Genomic DNA, 18,559 nt, shown 5'->3' with positions numbered 1-18,559 from the left:
CTATCTCTCCTTCTGCAGCTGCTGTTTTCACAGGGATGACGCAACAACCCAATCATTGCCTCTTCATTCGCTAAAGACAATGCTGTGGTGCTTTTCCTCGGGAGATGCGTCTCACTAACAATTTCTCCCTGGATCTCTGAAGTCTCGCAGCCTCTCTGGGGTGTTTTTGTCCTGTGGTTTATGATGCTAATGATTAGGAGAGTAGGAGGAGAGGTCAGAACAACTCGCTCTGGTCGCTGGCAGTAAAGGGCAGCATCTCATCGACTTCATCCATTCAAACACTGACTCCTGACTGCGGTTACGTGTGTGTCCGTGTGTTCCTGCTCGTTACATTGACACCTTTGACACCTTTGCAAATTTCAATAATTATTCATGCAAACTGGTTCATCTTATCTCTTGTGTGTCTCGTCTAATTTGTTTTCTGTTCATATAGGCACCTGAAAAGAGCCGTTTATCCATGCATTATTAATAACCTTTGACAGTCATATAACCACAACTCTGCATGTAGTTTGAGTACAGGCAATAAGAAAATCATAAAAATCGTAAATAGATTTGTTACCACAATTATCACGTTCAGTCATATGTAATATATTTGACTTAAATACTATATTGTATATTGTACATTAATGTTCATAAAATGCATTTTCTAGATTTCTTTTGTCACAATCTGTGATGCACTTGAAGTTGGTATTAGATTTATTCTGCCTGTAATGAATTCAGTGCAATTCATCAATTCAAGTGTGGTTAAAAATGAGGGGAGTTGTAATAAAATTCATACATTTATATTACTTTAATGGCATTTATTTGAAAGAAAGATAGCACGAGCAAGCAAATTCTTTATGCAAAACATGTTGTGATATGAAAAAATCTTTGCCAGTGGATCTTTCCAGTCATTTTGAGCAGGATTTTAAAAAGTTATTTTAATTCTAAATGATTCAATAATCATTTTGTGAACCAGTTTGACCGATTTATTGAAAATTAAACACCTCTAAAGAAAAATCACTATGGCTTGCAGGCAAGTTTCATAATTCCACCTTTTTTGACCAGTTCATTTCCATGATTTTTGACCTTTCCGGTCATCCGATAAGGATTTTTTTTTTAAAGTTATTTTAATTCAGATCGATTTGATAATCATTCAGGTCATTAAGTGAACGAGTTTGATAGATTTATTGATAATGAACTGCCTCAAAAGAACAATTCACTCCCAAATCTAACATCAACAAGCTTGCACGCGAGTTTAATTCCACATAAGCTCTACATATGAGCAATAGCTGTACGGAAACATATTATTCACAATGGAAATTTCCATGATTTTTAAGCTCTTTCCAGGTTTCCATGACTAGTCGTGGAAGGTTTTTGTCCACATGTCAAACGTTTTTTGGAACTAGTTCACTATGACCTGTTAGGATTTGAGAGGAACTTCACAGCCACTAAAAATCACCTTGAGACCAGGTAGTAATTGCGAATGACTAAAAGTGGCATTCATTCTGAGAACTGCTCTAACATCATTTGTTTGCAGACGCCTCTTGGTTTTGTTATCTAATTAAATGACATAAATTTAAGTGTAGCTTGGCCACTTTAAATACTAATGCTGTCATCACACAAAACAAGTTGAAGAGTGGTTTGCATGGCCTTATTTTGTGACTTCGACGTCCCGCGTGTCAGTGACTCCAGTAGCACAACTCTAAATCTGTGGCTAGTCTGACTCCTACGGTTTCCTGTCATCCTTCCTCCCTCTTGTCTTTTAAAATGTCTCCTGTTTCAAACCCTTGGCCGTTTGTCCTCTGTCAGGATAATGAGAGCGGGTCCAACTCCTGAATGCTGCATCGGATGTCAGCGAGCCGAGATGATGAATGAGAATGCTTTCACTGGCCCGTGTTTGGGTGTAGAGTTCGCCCTCAATTATGTCTTCTGGCAACCGATAGGCTCCAGATTATGCTTCAGTGCTTCATGAGAAATACAAAGCAGTGAGGGAGAGAGAGAGAGGAAAAAGAGAATTACATTTATTGGCAGGGGAGGAAGCGGATGAATGAGGAAAGAAAACCAGAGGAACATTTATAGCTAGTGACAAAAGACAGTGAGACAAAAATCTGTTTGTAACTTTTGCCAACTGTAGATGTTGAGCCAAGTCGGATTTATTATCGTGAACATTTCTGTGTTACACGAGTTTCCTGAAGCATTCCTCAGTCACCTGATCAACACTGTTAAGCCCGTTAAGGGCACATGGTGTCATGTTATTGATGTTTTACAGGGTACATCAAGGATTTCTTTTGTTTTTACAGGCCTGAAGGAGGAGGCGAAGACTCTGAAAATAGATCTCCAGAACAGCATGCGTGAACAAGAGCATGTAAAGAAACTCCTAGAGTAAGTTCTTTTTTAATAGTCTACACTTTCAGTGCGTAAATTAAAACATGGTAATATTTTGAGGATAATTATGGTTTTTCCATTATTCATATATATTTTTTATTTATTTTATATATACTGTTTTTTTAAATGTTTTTCAAAGAAATCTCTTTTGCTCACATATTTATTTGACTAAAGTAATATTGTGAAATATTATTACAATTTAAAATATCTGTTTTCTATTTGTATTTATTTTAAACTGTAATTTATTCCTGTGATCAAAGCTGAATTTTCAGCATCATTACTCCAGTCTTCAGTGTCACATGATCCTTCAGAAATCATTCTTATATGATTATTTGATCTTTTGTAACATTGTAAATGTCTTTACTGTAACTTTTGATTAATTTAATGCATCCTTTCTGAACAAAACTATGTATCTCTGAATATATGTATATATATATATATATATATATATAAATGTACTGACCCCAAACTTTTTAAAAATGAACAAATTAACTGGTTTAATTCCATTATCATATCATTAGTCAGATTATCAAATATGATCAAAGGACCGTTCACACTAAGATCTATAACTATAAAGATAGCTATATTAGCATCACACCAGCGGACGATATCGTTCTGTGTGTTATAAGTGTGCTGCAGTTTTGTCGCTTTAAACGCTCGAGCTCTTTGAACCTGAATGTATTCTGATTCGCTCTCACTGTTTTTAATCATTCATCAGCTTGAAAAAAATATCGTTCTGAAAGTGATTCCAATGATATTGTTTCTCCGTGCCGTTATTGTTATAGTTGTGGTTATATTTAGAATTTTTTTATAACTATATCTTTATCGTTTTCATTATAGTTATCGTCCTTGGTGTGAACAGTCCTTTTATCAATAGAAAGCACTTCTTAACAAAAAAAGGACATTTTTATTTTTAGAGTGCCTGTTTTGGATATGAAGCACACCTGTGATGCCTTAAAATGCTGACTAGGTAGGCAGCTCACTAGGTTTTGTAACACAGCTTTAGGGCCCTATTTTAACAATCTAAGCGCATGGTCTGAAGCGCAGGGTGCAAGTTCACTTAGTGCATGTCCGAATCCACTTTTGCTAGTTTAATGATGGGAAAAATGGTCGGCGCTCCCGGCGCATGGTCTAAAAGGGTTGTCCCTATTCTCTTAATGAGTAATGGGTGTGTTTAGGGATTTACGTGCTTTAAACCAATCAGAGTCTCATCTCACATTCCCTTTAAAAGCCAGTTACGCTGTGGCGGATTCGCTATTTACATGACGGAATTTGATAGTGCCAACAATGCGCCAGAACACACCTCGTTTTCAGACCAGCACGCCCATGGGCGCACAAATGGGCGCAAATGCATTTGCTATTTAAACAATGCGGCGCAGGACGTGAAAATGATAACTGCGTCGGGCTGAAACAAGCAAAAAACACTTGCGTCGCGCTTGGCGCTGCATTGCGCTCGGTAAGATAGGGGACTGTAACAGTATTCATGATACGCACACACGCATGAGTGCTAATGTTATTTCAGAGGTTGACACACATTAGGTGGAGTACTCTTAACAAGTGTTTCATCCTGATTTACCCAGAATTCAGTGTTCTACTCTTCATCATACACACTACATCCAAACATTCCATTACAGCTCAGTATAACAATATCTATGAAACACCCCCTCCTCACCTCGAGAATGATTTAATGTGTGGGGAAGAGGAAAGAGCAGTATTTTATGATTTGCTCAGTTGGGTAACAGCCATCCATCTTCCTCCCAGTCTGAGAGAAGCCGTTTTGTATTATATTTGCATACAAATGCACTGCCGTTCACACCAAACAAGAATGTTTATTTAACCAAAGAGATGAGGATATCTTCCTTGGAATATGTGATGTATCTCCTCATGAAGGGGGGTTATGTAAGGGAGGTGCAGAAGGAGCGAAGACTTGCGAGCTCTGTGACCTGGCAGCGCTTGAGGAAGAAACATTTTTGTTGAGTGTCAGGTGTTGCTTCACACTCCGCACACCTCCCTCGGGTTCATCACATTACACACACTGACTCAACGTTGGCTCATACTCCTTTTATAATCTATCCCAACTTCTGTTTTTCTGGCTGCTTTTCCCCCTTTGTAAGCGAAGGAGCCTCGCGGTGTGTGTGTGGATGAGCTGTCAGATCACTCTGTGGCAGGACAGTGTGTGTGATGTGACAGTGGGAGAGCTGGTGTCGCTGTCAGGGTCGCTCTGGCATTGACAGCTGTGTGTGTGTGTGTGTTGGACAGGGCTCGTCGCGTGCTGGTTCTTCCTGCCGTCTGCACTAATGTAGTTTGGAAGATTGATAAACAGATCTGAAGCATTCCATCTTTGCAAAAACACACTGTATGTACACTAAAATTGGGGGTTATATGTTTTTTGAAAGAAATTAATACTTTTATTCAGCAAGGATGCATTAAATTGATCACAGTAAAGACATTTATAATGTTTAAAAGATTTATTTTTAAAATAAATGCTGTTCTTTTGAACTTTATATTCATCTAAGAATCCTGAAAACAAAAATGAGTGCATGTGTGTGTGCGTGTGTGTGTGAGCGTGAGCGTGTGTGTGTAATGTTTGAGATAGAGAAATTATATGGAAATTGAATAACTGAAGCTATTTTGGCATCTAAATGTAAACTTTCGGTAGTGCGATCAAACGCAATCTTACTGAAAGCTCATTTTTTGAGATATCAACCTTAAGTTTGGACTCACTGTCTTCTGCAGAACATAAACTTTATTTATTTTTTTTATATAAAATGGAAGTAAATCGGATCCAATATGGTTTTGGACAAATGGACAAAAACAGTTCTTCAAAACATTTTCTTACTGTAGATTTTCCAAAAGAAGAAAGTAAGTTATACGATGTGAGGGTGAGTAAATGATGACAGAATGTCCTTTTTTTTTTTTTTGCAATTCCTTTACCCTAATTTAACTTTATACAAGCAAACAAGCCAAGAATAACACCTGAATTATTCAACTTTCTCAGTAAAGACACTTTTTTTTTTTTTTTAAGAGAGAACTGTAGACCTCATGAATTAGATTGCGCTCGGCAAATGCTAGAACAGCATGACGTGTGTGTGTGTGTGCGGAAACTTGTGCCAAAGCTTTGATATCTCCATATCAGGGAAGAAAGAGCAGTGTTTGTATGCAGCATGTGTTCCCATGACAACTATGCAACCTCTAACCCTATTTCACACATATCACACACACACATCTGCCGAGCTGGTTTGTTTCCCTGGCTACGCTGATACATGTCAGAAATAGTTAGGGGTTATTTCAAATACTCATGGAGTGACAGACCACCAATGTGATTAACCTGCGGGGAGAGAGAGAATGGAAAAGAGCAAGACAAAGCGATAAAGGGAATGAAAACTTTTGTAAATGAGCTGGACCTCCGCCCGGTGAGATATGAAGTGATAAACAGTATAAGCTAAGAAATGTGAATATGCAAAACATTTCACTGGACCTTCTCAACTGATGAACTGAACTCAGTTACCTGGAGTTTAGATATCACAGCCTGTTATATTCACAGTTTTTCAGCAGAAAAACATGATACCTGGTCTTGCATGTCTCACTACGCTTCAGTAGTGTGAGAGTAGCGCCTCAGGCATGAAGCGTGTGTGTGGAAACTCGTAACGCTCTCTAAGAAATAGACTCTCTCAGATTCCTCCTCCATTTGTTACCCATTAATAAACCTCAAAGAGTGCTGTCCAGCCATTATTATAGGAGACAAAAGAAGAGAATGACAGGGAGAGAACATGTTATTATACCATTATTCTATTCTTGTATACCTTTTGCTTATATATTTTTTTTCATTTTCTATTTACGTGGACTGGAATGAGCAATAAAACCTCATTCTGATTCAACTCAACTGAATAATTTGGGCCCTGTAGTTAATTATTCAAGTTAAATGTATTGTAATGTACCAAGTTAGAAGGTTCAATAGCATTAGCTGATTTGAGTTTCTTTCATATGTGAGATATATAGATATTCATATGTTACAGTATACAGTAAATCTGTATTAATTCTCAGCCATTGTTTTGGGTGGTGCCTAGATGTGGCTAGATTCCCTTCTTCAAAGTTTCTTTTTCCCAGTCACTCAGGAAGGTGATAGCCCACCTCTTCTGAACAAGGTGCATAATTTGAGGGATAATTCATATCTTTATTGCTTTGCGCCACAGTTCAGTGCTTATGGTTATGGGTTTAATCAAATACATTAAAGGGTTAGTTCTCCCAAAAATGAAAATTCTGTCAGTAATTACTCTCCCTCATGTTGTTCCAACCCCGTAAGACTTTCGTTCATCTTCGGAACACAAATTAAGATATTTTTGATGAAATCTGAGAGCTGTCTCACTCCTCCATAGGCTTCTCTGTAATTTCATCTGCCGGCCCAAAAAGTTAGTAAAGACAATGTTAAAATAGTCCAAGAGACTACAGTGGCTCAACCTTAAGTTTATCAAGCGACGAGAATACTTTTTGTGCGCAAAAACAAACTAAAATAACGACTTTATTCAACCATCTCTTCTCTTCCATGTCATTCTCTTAAGCTGTTGACGTAGTGTAACAGCGCAGCGCTTCTGGGTTGTACGTCAGAACGTAGGCTCACTATTGGCCGACGCTGGTCATGTGTGTGACGCGTGTGACGTACAATCCAAGAGAAGAGATGGTTGAATAAAGTCGTTATTTTTGGGGGTTTTGCTTAAGGTTGAGCCACTGTAGTCACTTGGACTATTTTAACATTGACAACATGAGGGTGAGTAATTACTGACCCTTTAAGTATGAGTGTAACGACGTTAAAAGGCTCAGGGAAGATGGAGGTGGGAACAAACTTTAATCATAAAATAAACAAACAACAAAACTAAAGTGAAGCGGCAGACCCTCACGGACGACTGCCGCACAAACATAAACACAACACAACACAACTTAGGCCACACCAACACAGGTCATTTCAAAACCGCAGCTTTTCTATGTAGTTTGGCTGTTCGTCCACACGCAAACGCAGTATCCGGTCACTGAATCCGAACTTTTTTGAAAACTCCTGCCAGGTTGAAGATTTTCACAAACTCCGGTTGCAGTGTTGTCGTGTAGAGGGTGAAACCGGAGATTTTGGCTTGTGACGTCGGAGTGTGCGCTGTTATCTCCTTTGTTTACATACATGAGGCGAGTCTGTGCAATGGCGAATGTAGCCAAAATATTTCTGCTAATAACTGTGCTAACAAGGCTTATAATGTATACAGATACATGCACAGTTCTCCCATTACATTGCTGAACAGAAGTGTCAGAGAGCAATACCACGCTGGTCACTGCTAATGACAACATGTTGTTAGCCAACCAGAACCGGTAATAACCTGTTTTTCAGGCTTCTGATTGGCCAACATGGCTTTAAGGTTAGGGTTATATCGACACCTGTTGGTTTGGCAACGTTGTCTTGACAGCGCTTCATAGCGTGTTTTTGCGTTTTCACGTGGACAGAGATTTCTTTAAACCGTGCTTGTGTGGACACGATTTTGTTTTTTAAACGAAGGAGGAAAAACTCTGTTTATAAAAATACCCATGTACGTGTGGACTAGGCCTTAAAGTCCTCTCGTATTGCACTGTCGTCACTCCTCCTTTTATCCTTCTGGAGTTCCTCCGTGAGACTCGAGACCGGTGTGGGACGCACATGACGCTCATTTGCAATTGCTCCGTTCCCACGGCTCTCGGCCCCGCCCTGCTTGCCACGATGAGCTAAAGTCACTCAGATCATTTATTTCTATCAAATCTGGTTCGTTCTTTAGGAGAGGCAGGCTTCTAGTGAGCATGTGAGAGTTACAGATTGCGTTCTTGTTTTCAGGTCCACATGACCTGACATCTGCCATGTTTTCATCCAAACGGAGACATCCATCTTTAACATGTTAATCCCATAATCACTTTCTCTTTTTCTCTCTCTCCCTTTTCCTCTCCCCCTCACTCTTATCTCTAGTGTCACAGAGATCCAGGGGAAATAAAAGGTTATCTTAACCCGCTGTCAGATAGCAGTGTGTCACAGAGCTCAGCAAAACCTTCAGGCAACCATAATAAACAAAGAAAGAAAGGTCTTCACCAAACCTCCATAAGACGCTCGCTCGGCTCAGCTGGGAGACACCAACTCCCCAGTTTCTCCCCAGACTGGTGTTGAGGGAGCCAGTGGAGTAGGATGGGGAGTGTTGGTGTGAGAGGGTGAAAAATATTTGTGAGTTGGTCTGATGGGGGGATTCAGAAGGCTTAACAGTTGACAGACGACACCCGCAGGGAATCTGTGCCGTGCCGACCTTGAGAAAAGAATTGGAGAAACTAGAGAACGAGGGAATGAGACAGAGAGCGAGAGACTGATTGTTATTCAACTTAGCAATGCAGGGATTTCTCTGCTATGTTGTGCTTTAACATCAGGCCCCAGGAGAGCAAGAAAAGAAGAAAGAGGAGAGGAGAGTTTGGCGTTTATTAGCAGCCGGGCTCAGACATGCAAGGTCTGCGCTTGTGTCCTGATCGACAGGAAGGTCAGTCTGAGAGCCAGAGGGAGAATGTGTCCTGTGTGTGAAGTTATCTGGGTTGAGTGGGGCAGATTTTACCTTCATTGCTGGAACGAGGGAATTCTAGCCAGTTCTGATAAGCCATGCAATCATTATTTTCATGTTATATCTGATAAACAGTATATAAATAAACAGCCAAGTTCTATACTATACTATCTTTCAAAAGATTATTTAAAAGTAATATATTATATTATATAATATATTAACAATATATTCGTTTTTTTGATCAAAAACAAATGCAGCCTTGGTGAGCAAAAGAGACTTCTTTCAAAAGCATTAAAAAACTAAATAAAAATACGTACAGACCCCAAACCTTTGAAGTGTTATTATTTCGTATAAATAAATTAAAGCACAAAAAACTATAATCAGTCATTTATAACGCTACATTTTAATATACAGTGTAAAAAAAATAGAAATTAAAGGTACACTGTAACTTTTGGCCCTCTAGCAGTTAAAAAACCAAAGATGTCAACCTTTCTCACTCGTTGTGACATATATTATATTATATTATTATATTATATTATATTATATTATATTATATTATTATATTATATTATATTATATTATATTATATTATATTATATTATATTATATTATATTATATTATATTATATTATATTATATTATATTATATTAGCAAGATCAATGGCAAGTCCATTGCATTTTATAATATGTTATATTATATTATTCTTTTTATTATATAATCGATGGTAAGTCCCGACCATGAAAGAAAAACAAGAATGTGGGTTAACATGTACATGTGCAGCAAATGTTTAGATGTTGCATGACACAATCGCTTGACTAGCATGCAGAATTTGAGAACGTCATGGTGAATTAATGAGTCAAAGCAATGACAGAGTGATAGACACACATGTAAACACTGTCTGGCACGCATTAAACGAAAGCACGCTCATGCACACACAGGCATATAATAGCCCCCTGTTAGCATATTAATAGTCTCGCTTTGCCAGACTTTTGACTGGATGAAATTTGGACCACTTTGCAGATTATTGTGGCATGACATAACAGTTTCGTTATGGGTAAACCTGAATAATAAGGATCCATGTATTAACATTAGTTATCATTAATTTAGATGAATAAATGTTGTTGAAGTATTGCTCAATGTTAATTTCAACATTCAGCATTTTTAACATTTTAACATTTGTTAGTGCACTTTGACCCAAACTGCATTTTATTAACAAACATTGACAAAGATTAATAAATGCTGTAAGAAATGTATTGCTCAGCAATATGAGCAATATATTTCTTAATGTTAAAGGGGTCATGACATGGATTTTGTTTTTTATCATTCTTATAGGTTCCTTGAGGTTCACTTATAATGTTAATAAAGTTTTTTGCACAAAAAATATATGTGAAAAAACTATTATTCTGACCCTCAGTCTGAAATGATCCGTTTTAAGGCACTGCTCCTTTAAGGCTAGTCAGTAAACGGCCACTGTTATGATTGGTTAACGTTAAAGCCAGGGTAGGTAGGATTTATTAAAAATTAAAGATCCAAATTTGTTAAAACTTTCTATATATATCAATACATAATTAAAATGTAAGAACTCTGAAAAAAAGAGTATAAAAATCAAGTGACTCTAGACCGTTTAATCTGTATTAAACACAGCTCATTATTTCGATTCGGGACGAATCAAAGGATTGGCTTAGGCGACTGTCACTCTCTCGCAACCATGGCAACCACCCTTTTGCCACACAGCACCTACCCACTTGCGCGCGACCGTTTGATTTGAGGAGTGCGAGAGGCACGGAACCTGATCACACCTCCGTCCAGTAGATGGCGGTAATGCACTATGTTTGCAAGCTGCCAATAAAATCTATCGAAGAAGAAGAAGAAGGCACTGAACCTAGGAATACCAAAACAATGGCAGAGAAAGAGCAATCTAAATTTACAGTACCGGCATATGCAGTTAGTGAAGGCAAAAAACCAGGCAAAAAAATGCCCCTTCCCCTCCGCTTGTCTCAGGTAAATAATGCGTCCTCTAGCTCAGCGGTCGGAGTCGCGCGTTCATGTGTTTTGGGGGCGTGGCTTTGGAAGAAGCACAGAAATGAGGGGGTGGAGTGAATGGAAATAATGAGATGTCTTTAAAACAGTCGTGAGAGGTCTACAGACACTCGATTTTGATACTTTCTTTTTCAGAGTACTTACATTTTAATTATGTATTGATATGTACATAAAGTTTAAACAAATTTGAAAAATAAAATTTTTAGACCATTTCTACCTACCCTGCCTTTAATATATAGGAAACAGTATCAACGCACATGAGTATTGCACATTAATAAGTGTTACATTAATGGCCTATCTTTTTTCTTTTGCGTTTTATTTGTAGCTGATTTGTGCTGTGTCTGGTCTGTTCTGTGTACATGGTGTTAAAGGTTGATGGTGTTTTATATAATGTACAGCACCTTTTAATGGTGCTATATAAAATAAAGTTGAGTTGAGTTACAGATAAAGCAAAACAAACGTTCATTCACTCTTCCATTTGTCCTGTTATCCATGTCAGAACTGTCAGAAACTGAACTCGTATCTGTATACTGAATGAGTGTAGACAGCATCAGTGATTATAATGGCTTCTTTTAGCTTTTGACGTGACGCTTTTTGAATGACACCTGTTAAGCGACTGAACGCCCGTGGCGTTGATGTGATGACATGTATAACTATTGATTGAAGGAAGTCATGCAAATGTATTTGCGGTCACAGATCCCGCAATATCTAAACGAGGCATTTTTGGAACTTGACTAAACAAATGCCTTGTTTATGAGGAGGACATTTTAAGCTATAAAACTTGCAAGATGTTTTAATGGTACAAAGATCTCTTGTCAAAAGATCAAGGCAAATGTGATTTCTCGTGTCATGACCCCTTTAACAAAGACCTTATTATAAAGTGTTAACATGATAAGTAAGTGAATCTGAAGAATAATGGTAGTGCATAAAATACCCGAGAAATTAGCAGAAATGTGTGACTTTTTCAAATATTTGAATATCTTTCACATAATTGAATCCACAAACTTTGCCAAATCCATTAATTATTTTTTCCCTCTGCAGAACTCATCATACTGTAACATAATTTCACTTGGCGCCACTATTTTTTCATTCTGTGTTTTATTAGACTCCCATATCCACACTTTTCACCTCTGTGCTCGCTTACTGAGTTTCATATTATTACTCAAACTATAGAGCGATGTTACCAAAAAAAACATAACACTTAACAGCTGTATGTCAGATTGTGTTTCCATCTATTTTCCACCTGCTTTCTTTTTTTCACCTTCTCCGTCTCACTCAGTGAGATTTCAACACCCATTCTACCCTGGATGGTACCTGCTAACATCACACGCGGACGTGCCCAGGGCTACACTCGTTTACACGCCATTGTTTAGCTGCTCACGCTGAGATGCTGGTGTTAAAGCGCATGCCAGAGGGACATGCTTGGGTGACTTTTTTTGGGGAAGGGGAATTTTTTCAGTATCTTTTGCGCTCACAGGCAATAGAGGAAAGAGAGAACAGATGTTAGTGGCCGCTGCTTTAAATAAAAACACATCTCTGTTGTCTTTCAGGATAAAGTCCGTGGAGAAGGAGGATCTGCAAGCGTTGTGGAGCGAACAGACCGCCACCATAGAGAGGTACAACCGTAAGAAGGAAAAATCACACAGTTGTGCTTCGATTTGCCAAGATATCAAAGTCTGAAACCAAAAGCAGAGATTTCAGTATGAACTAAATGTATGTTATATATGTATATAAGCAGCAGCAATAATAACCAACAGCAGCAGCGTAGCAGAACTACTCCACCAAGACCAAATACATTAACATTGTCATGTCCATTACCATGCTAACTATATGATAGATAGATAAATGAATTGTAACTTTAAAATGAATAATTAATTTATAAATGACCCGTAACCGATCTGTACAGGTGGAGCTGGGGAAGGTGGAGGGTTTCAGAGAAAACTTCTACTGCAAACACTGACCAACTATTCAAATGTTGAGCAGCAAAGCTCATTGGCTCAGATGAGAAAGGAACCAATCAGCTTGTGGCGTGTAGTTAACAATGTAATTGTCAGCCGGTTGCGTTAGCCTGCAGTTTCATGATATTTAAACTATGATAATTGTTTTCCACATTTTATATGTTGACAACTGATTCAGTTTCTATTTTTATTGAGGATTTTTTATGTCAAACATCAAAATTTAAACTTGTCAAAAACAATGACAGGGCAACCTCGACAAATAATTGTTTTCTCTTGGACGAGAAAAACAGTAGTTTCTCAGATACACACAAATACTGAACTCAATCACCAGAAAGTTATAAATAGAAGTATGTCAGGCATCTTTGGTCACATTTTGTCTGTTTTGATTGATGTCATGGTCCACTAAACTGTGCACAACCATGAACTATTGTGTATTTGTTTGACTAGGGTGTGATTATGTGTTTGTCCATGTAAAAGTGTGGTGAGTGTGTGTTTACGTGTGGCAGAGACAGAGTTTGTTAGTGTCTGTCAGTCATCTGCGAGCGTCTCAGTGGATTGATGCGCATTCCTGCCTGTGGTTTGAAGTGCTGTGTGCTGTTTGTCACGATTGCTCGCCAGTCTGTGATGGAGAGAGGACGACACGCAGATAAAGAAAAGCTGAAAAGACCTGAAAGCTTTTCACAGAGTGACCTTTGACATAAAGACACACTGGCAAATACCACGAAACCCATTACAGGCATCAATCGTAATACAACACGTCATCATTTGGACTGTTTCTACAGCATGGATAGAAGACAAGTTAAATCTCATTTGATACATGTTTTTGTGCCTAGTACTCCAAAAGGAGGATAAAGGACAGAAGATGAGAGAAACCTGATGAAAGGAGAGACCTGATGCCTTTGAGCTTAGAAAGCGGCACGTATGTGCGTGATGATCTGTGTTTCGAGGTCTTACACCCTCCTCCTCCTCTCCATGTATCACAGCTCTGTTTCAGACCGAGTGATATTATATAGATATTAAATTCTGTAATGTGTCAGCAGGCTTAAGCTGCGTGTGAAGCTCTGTGATGGAAGATAGAAGCACTTCCCACTCACAGGGCTTCGGGTTTCAAAGTTCCCCGCACCTCACACACACACACACACGCATACACACACTTCACATCTCGGTTTTCAAAGCCCCTTTAATTTTCACCATCCCACTGGAGCCACGATATCTGCAAAGTAGACTCATATGTCACAGGCGCTAATGATTTATTCTGATGACAGATATCAGACTGAATCTATTTTAAATCCGACCTCTGTCATCTTTAACCACTGTTCTCACTCTTCCATACTCCAAAAGTATGGAAGCTTGAGTCCGTAACGCCCACAGAGAAGCCCATGTGCTCCCCACATTGCTTTAATTTCGCATTTAGCTTTATAGTGAACATATGTTAAGCTTCAGCATTTTCTTAATTGTTTAGGCATTCCAAAGAAGCCAGTGTGTACTTTGGGAAAAATTCAGGCATACAAAAAAAAAATCCACAGATGTGAGCGTTCCTGTGGGATGGCGCTTATCTTTTAAGGACACCGGCTCAGATCTAAGGCCATACCACTTCCCACCCCGTTTTTTTGGCTGCCTGGTTCCTCTTAGAAGGGCCAGAAGAGATCTTCCGTCTTATGGAGGAAACTGTCTGATCTTTAAGTGATAACTGTTGCTCATGGGAAATGTGTCATTATCACACCTTTTCCCAAAGTGTCTTCCTCAATCAGCGGGAGAGGAGGCTGGAGGCCAACAGATAAGATCGGCTGTGTTTGGGAATTTCCTAGTTTTGTCCTGCAGGGAAAAGATAAACAAAGAGAGATAAAGCGAGAGAAATAGAAATGTGACGGTTTCTCCAGGACGTCCTTCTTCAGGCGTCCTTCTTTTTGTGATAATTGTGAAGGAGACCCTTCCACCTCGTTTTCATGTCATCATACATATGCCTATTCACTATGTACCGCAGGATTGTGCCATTGGAGTTTCAGGGCCGCCGTAGTCCTAGGACCGCATTTCTAGGACACTATTTGATTTGTGACAGCGCCACCTACCAAATTGGATGTCTGAAAAAAGTGCAACCAAAGCAGTATTTCTACCAAATACTAACAACTTATAGGGCCAGATTTACTAAATTTACAAAGTAGAGTGAGAGTGCAATTCCAGGGTAGAAAAAAGGAAAAAGGGCAGAGTGTAAAGTTCTGCGTGTGATCCACTGACGCAGCCGGATCATTTCCATAATGACCAACACAATCTACCAAGAGCAGCGCAAATTAGCATCTGGTTTAAAGCCCCGTTCACATCGCCAGCGATTTTGTCGCTGCATGTCACTAGTCTCTGTACAGTGAAGTCGCTTGTGATGTCGCTCTAATGTTATTGGTAGACGTGCTGCACGTCTGAGCATATCTATAGAAAATACCATCACAAGTGTTATATAAAACTAAGATATGATTCTAATTTGACTAGGAATTGGTCTTAAAAGATTTAAAAGTAATATTATGCTGTTGGGAGAGTGTTGTTATATTAACCACAGCAGTGCAGTGCATTAAATATTTAACTACCTTAACGATCGATCAATCAACAAATTAAACTCCGTCATACTGTCACCAGTTACTAAAACGTCATTCGAATTTGACAAATAATCAATTTTCTTGTCCCTTATAATCCACATAATGCAGGGGAAACTGTAAAATGAACTGCAGCAGTGCTGAAAACTTGCACCATAAAATTACAACATGTATGTTTCTTTTCCATGCATCATTTTATTATATCCATGTATGTGGTTACAGTCAAATCATAACAGTGAAATCGCCCTCGAACTCTTCTGTCTTGCCTGCACTCGAGACGGTGACGTGAGCTGAGCTCCACTGAAAAGTCTTCTTTCCTATTGGTTGTCGCTCGTGAAAATCGCTTCTCATTTGCATAAAGTTTTTCATGCATTTTTCAACTTTTGTCGCTTGTCTCTTGTCGCTCGACACACCCACATTCTGTCGCCAACGGTCACTGTCGCTGGTGTCGCCGGAAGTCGCCAGCGCTCCATTGGAATGAATGGGATTGTGTCGCTTTGTCGCTTAAAGGGTTAGTTCACCCAAAAATGAAAATTCTGTCAGTAATTACTCACCCTCATGTTGTTCCAACCGCGTAAGACCTTCGTTCATCTTCGGAACACAAATTAAGCTATTTTTGATGAAATCTGAGCCATGTTTCACTCCTCCAGGCTTCTATGTGACCGAAACTTGCTGGCCCAGAAAAGTTATTAAAGAGATCGTTAATATAGTCCAAGTGACTCCAGTGGCTCAATCTTAAGTATATCAAGCGACGAGAATACTTTTTGTGCGCAAAAACAAACAAAAATAACGACTTTATTCCACTATTCATTTCCTTCTCTCTGGACCTCTAGTTGGTTCGCGTAGTGTTTTTTGCGCAGCGCGTCTGTGTTACACGTCACCACGTAGGCTCACTATTGGTCGACGCCGGTCATGTGTGTGTTGCGTGATGACGTGCAACACAGACGTGCAGTGCAAAAACACTACGAGGCCCAGAGAGAAGGAAATGAAAAGTGGAATAAAGTCGTTATTTTTGTTTGTTTTTGTGCACAAAAAGTATTCTCGTCGCATGATAAACTTAATGTAGTGCCACTGTAGTTACTTGGACTATTTTAACGATGTTTTAATAACTATTCTGGGCCGGTGAGTTTCGGTCACACTGGAAGCCTATGGAGGAGTCAAAATTCTGTCAGATTTCATCAAAAATATCTTAATTTGTGTTCCGAAGATGAACGAAAGACTTACATGGTTGGAACAACATGAGGGTGAGTAATTACTGACAGAATTTTCATTTTTGGGTGAACTAACCCTTTAAGACTTGCTTTTATTGGGCGTTAAATGATGGTGCAAATACCATTGATGAGCACAAGCCTTAGTAAATCACCTTGCATGATTCATTTAAATACTTTCCTCCGATAAATTTTACAGACCCTAATGATTTTGTAAGATCTCTTTAAGAGTTTGTGTGTGGATGAACACATCTACCTAGATAGCATTTATACGCATCATATGCATGCTCGTTAGGCAGAGGTAGGTATTAACCAAGTGACTTTTTCTGCAATTACATGGTTTCACCAGTAGGTGGCTGTGACTTGTCTTTGAGTTAGCCATTGAATAATTTTTTCAACCAATTCATTCAAACACTGATTCATTCACAAGCCAAAGAAGTGACTGTTGTAATGAACCAGACATCAAATCATTCATTTAATCTGATTAATTCAAACAAGACTGGAGTAATGATGCTGAATGTTCAGCTTTGCATGACAGAAATAAATTACATTTTAAAATATATTCAAATAGAAACCAGTTATTTTAAATTGAAAAAAATATTTCACAATATTACAGTTTTTACTGTATTTTTGATTAAATAAATGCAGCCTTGGTGAGCAGAAGAGACTTTCAAAAACATAAAAAATATTAACTTTTTGAACAGTAGTGCATTTCATTCAGTACTAAAACATATAGATACAAATAATTCCATCTACTAATTATTTGACGCATCATTAGTGTGTGCTAAGTATTGTTTGTGCTCAGGTATTGTGTTTGCATAGCGACTTGTACCAATTCCAGCTCTATTCAGGAATCAGCTGTGAATATTAGCACATGGTGGCTTAGTTAACTTAGAAGCCTGCTAGGATAACCAGTTTACTAGCATCCAAAACCCAACATAAACTGGTCATTTCAGCACGGTATGATGTATGTAGGCAGTATGCAGTGAAGCAAGACTCGTGGTTTCAGAACAAAGCTATTTATTTTGTGTGTTCAGATATCTAGCTTTTTACGTGGTTGTAAACGGTTGCATGTGTCGTGATTTCAATGTGTTCACGCTTTCCCCCGAAGGCTGTCCCGAGACCTGAGGGAGGAGGAGGAGAGCCGGTTGTCATGTCAACGACGATGCGAGTCCATGCAGGAGCAGCTGTTGGCGTGGCAACAGAAAGAGGAGGAGGTAACCCGGAGACTGGAGCGGGCGGAGGACGAGATGAAGGACCTGAGAGTTGCCCAGTCCACTTTACAGCGGGAGAGGTCTGTTAGACAAACACACTCGCTAGTCAGTCACACTCCACCGCAGGAGAGAAGAAATAAAGTGTTGCTTGCGACACAAATACGTTTTTATTCAGCCACACTGTTCAGCTTTTTTTCTCTATCCGTGTTGCATCCCTCCATCCTCCACCTGCTCCTCTCAATAGACTGTCGACACGTCGGGACCTGTAGGACATGACTCAGTGTTTGCGAACCTGTTTCCTCTCTATCTGTCTTCATTTACAATGGTAAAACAAACCAACGAAAGCTGTTATGCAGAAGCTGTGCTCCAACTAAAGCTGTGCGGTACTGGAATATTACCAGGATTAAGTGGTGTTATTAGGCATGATGTGAAGCAGAATTAGGGCTGGTTCACACAGAACGCGTTTTCCGGCAATTGAATGGGAAAAAACGCAAGGTCTAAAGATGATTTTTTTTTTAAGTTGAACTTATTTTAACTTGAGCAGGCGCTAATCTAGTCTGTGTGAACGACCCAGAACGTTTATGCATTCCACTGCGCTGCTTTTCCATTGTTTTTCTATGTATGTAAGTATGCCATAGACAGAT

The 18,559-nt window shown here is 39.0% G+C and overlaps 1 protein-coding gene across 1 annotated transcript in view; it reads left to right on the top strand.

Annotated features, from left to right (window-relative positions):
- The window catches only part of lekr1 (Leucine-, glutamate- and lysine-rich protein 1), a gene marked incomplete at its 5' end in the record, with an annotated part of 99,561 nt that overhangs the window by 52,012 nt on the left and 28,990 nt on the right, over positions 1-18,559 (top strand). The window contains 3 exons of the mRNA XM_084410011.1: positions 2,283-2,364; positions 12,504-12,569; positions 17,813-17,995. Of these exons, the coding sequence (XP_084266137.1) occupies positions 2,283-2,364; positions 12,504-12,569; positions 17,813-17,995 (331 nt within the window). The remainder of the gene's footprint in view (positions 1-2,282; positions 2,365-12,503; positions 12,570-17,812; positions 17,996-18,559) is intronic.

Source organism: Rutilus rutilus (genome assembly GCF_951802725.1).
Source record: "Rutilus rutilus genome assembly, chromosome: 5".
NCBI classification, from domain to species: domain Eukaryota; kingdom Metazoa; phylum Chordata; class Actinopteri; order Cypriniformes; family Leuciscidae; genus Rutilus; species Rutilus rutilus.
Note: the sequence above shows the minus strand (reverse complement) of the source record. Positions and strands in the feature narration are given on the sequence as shown.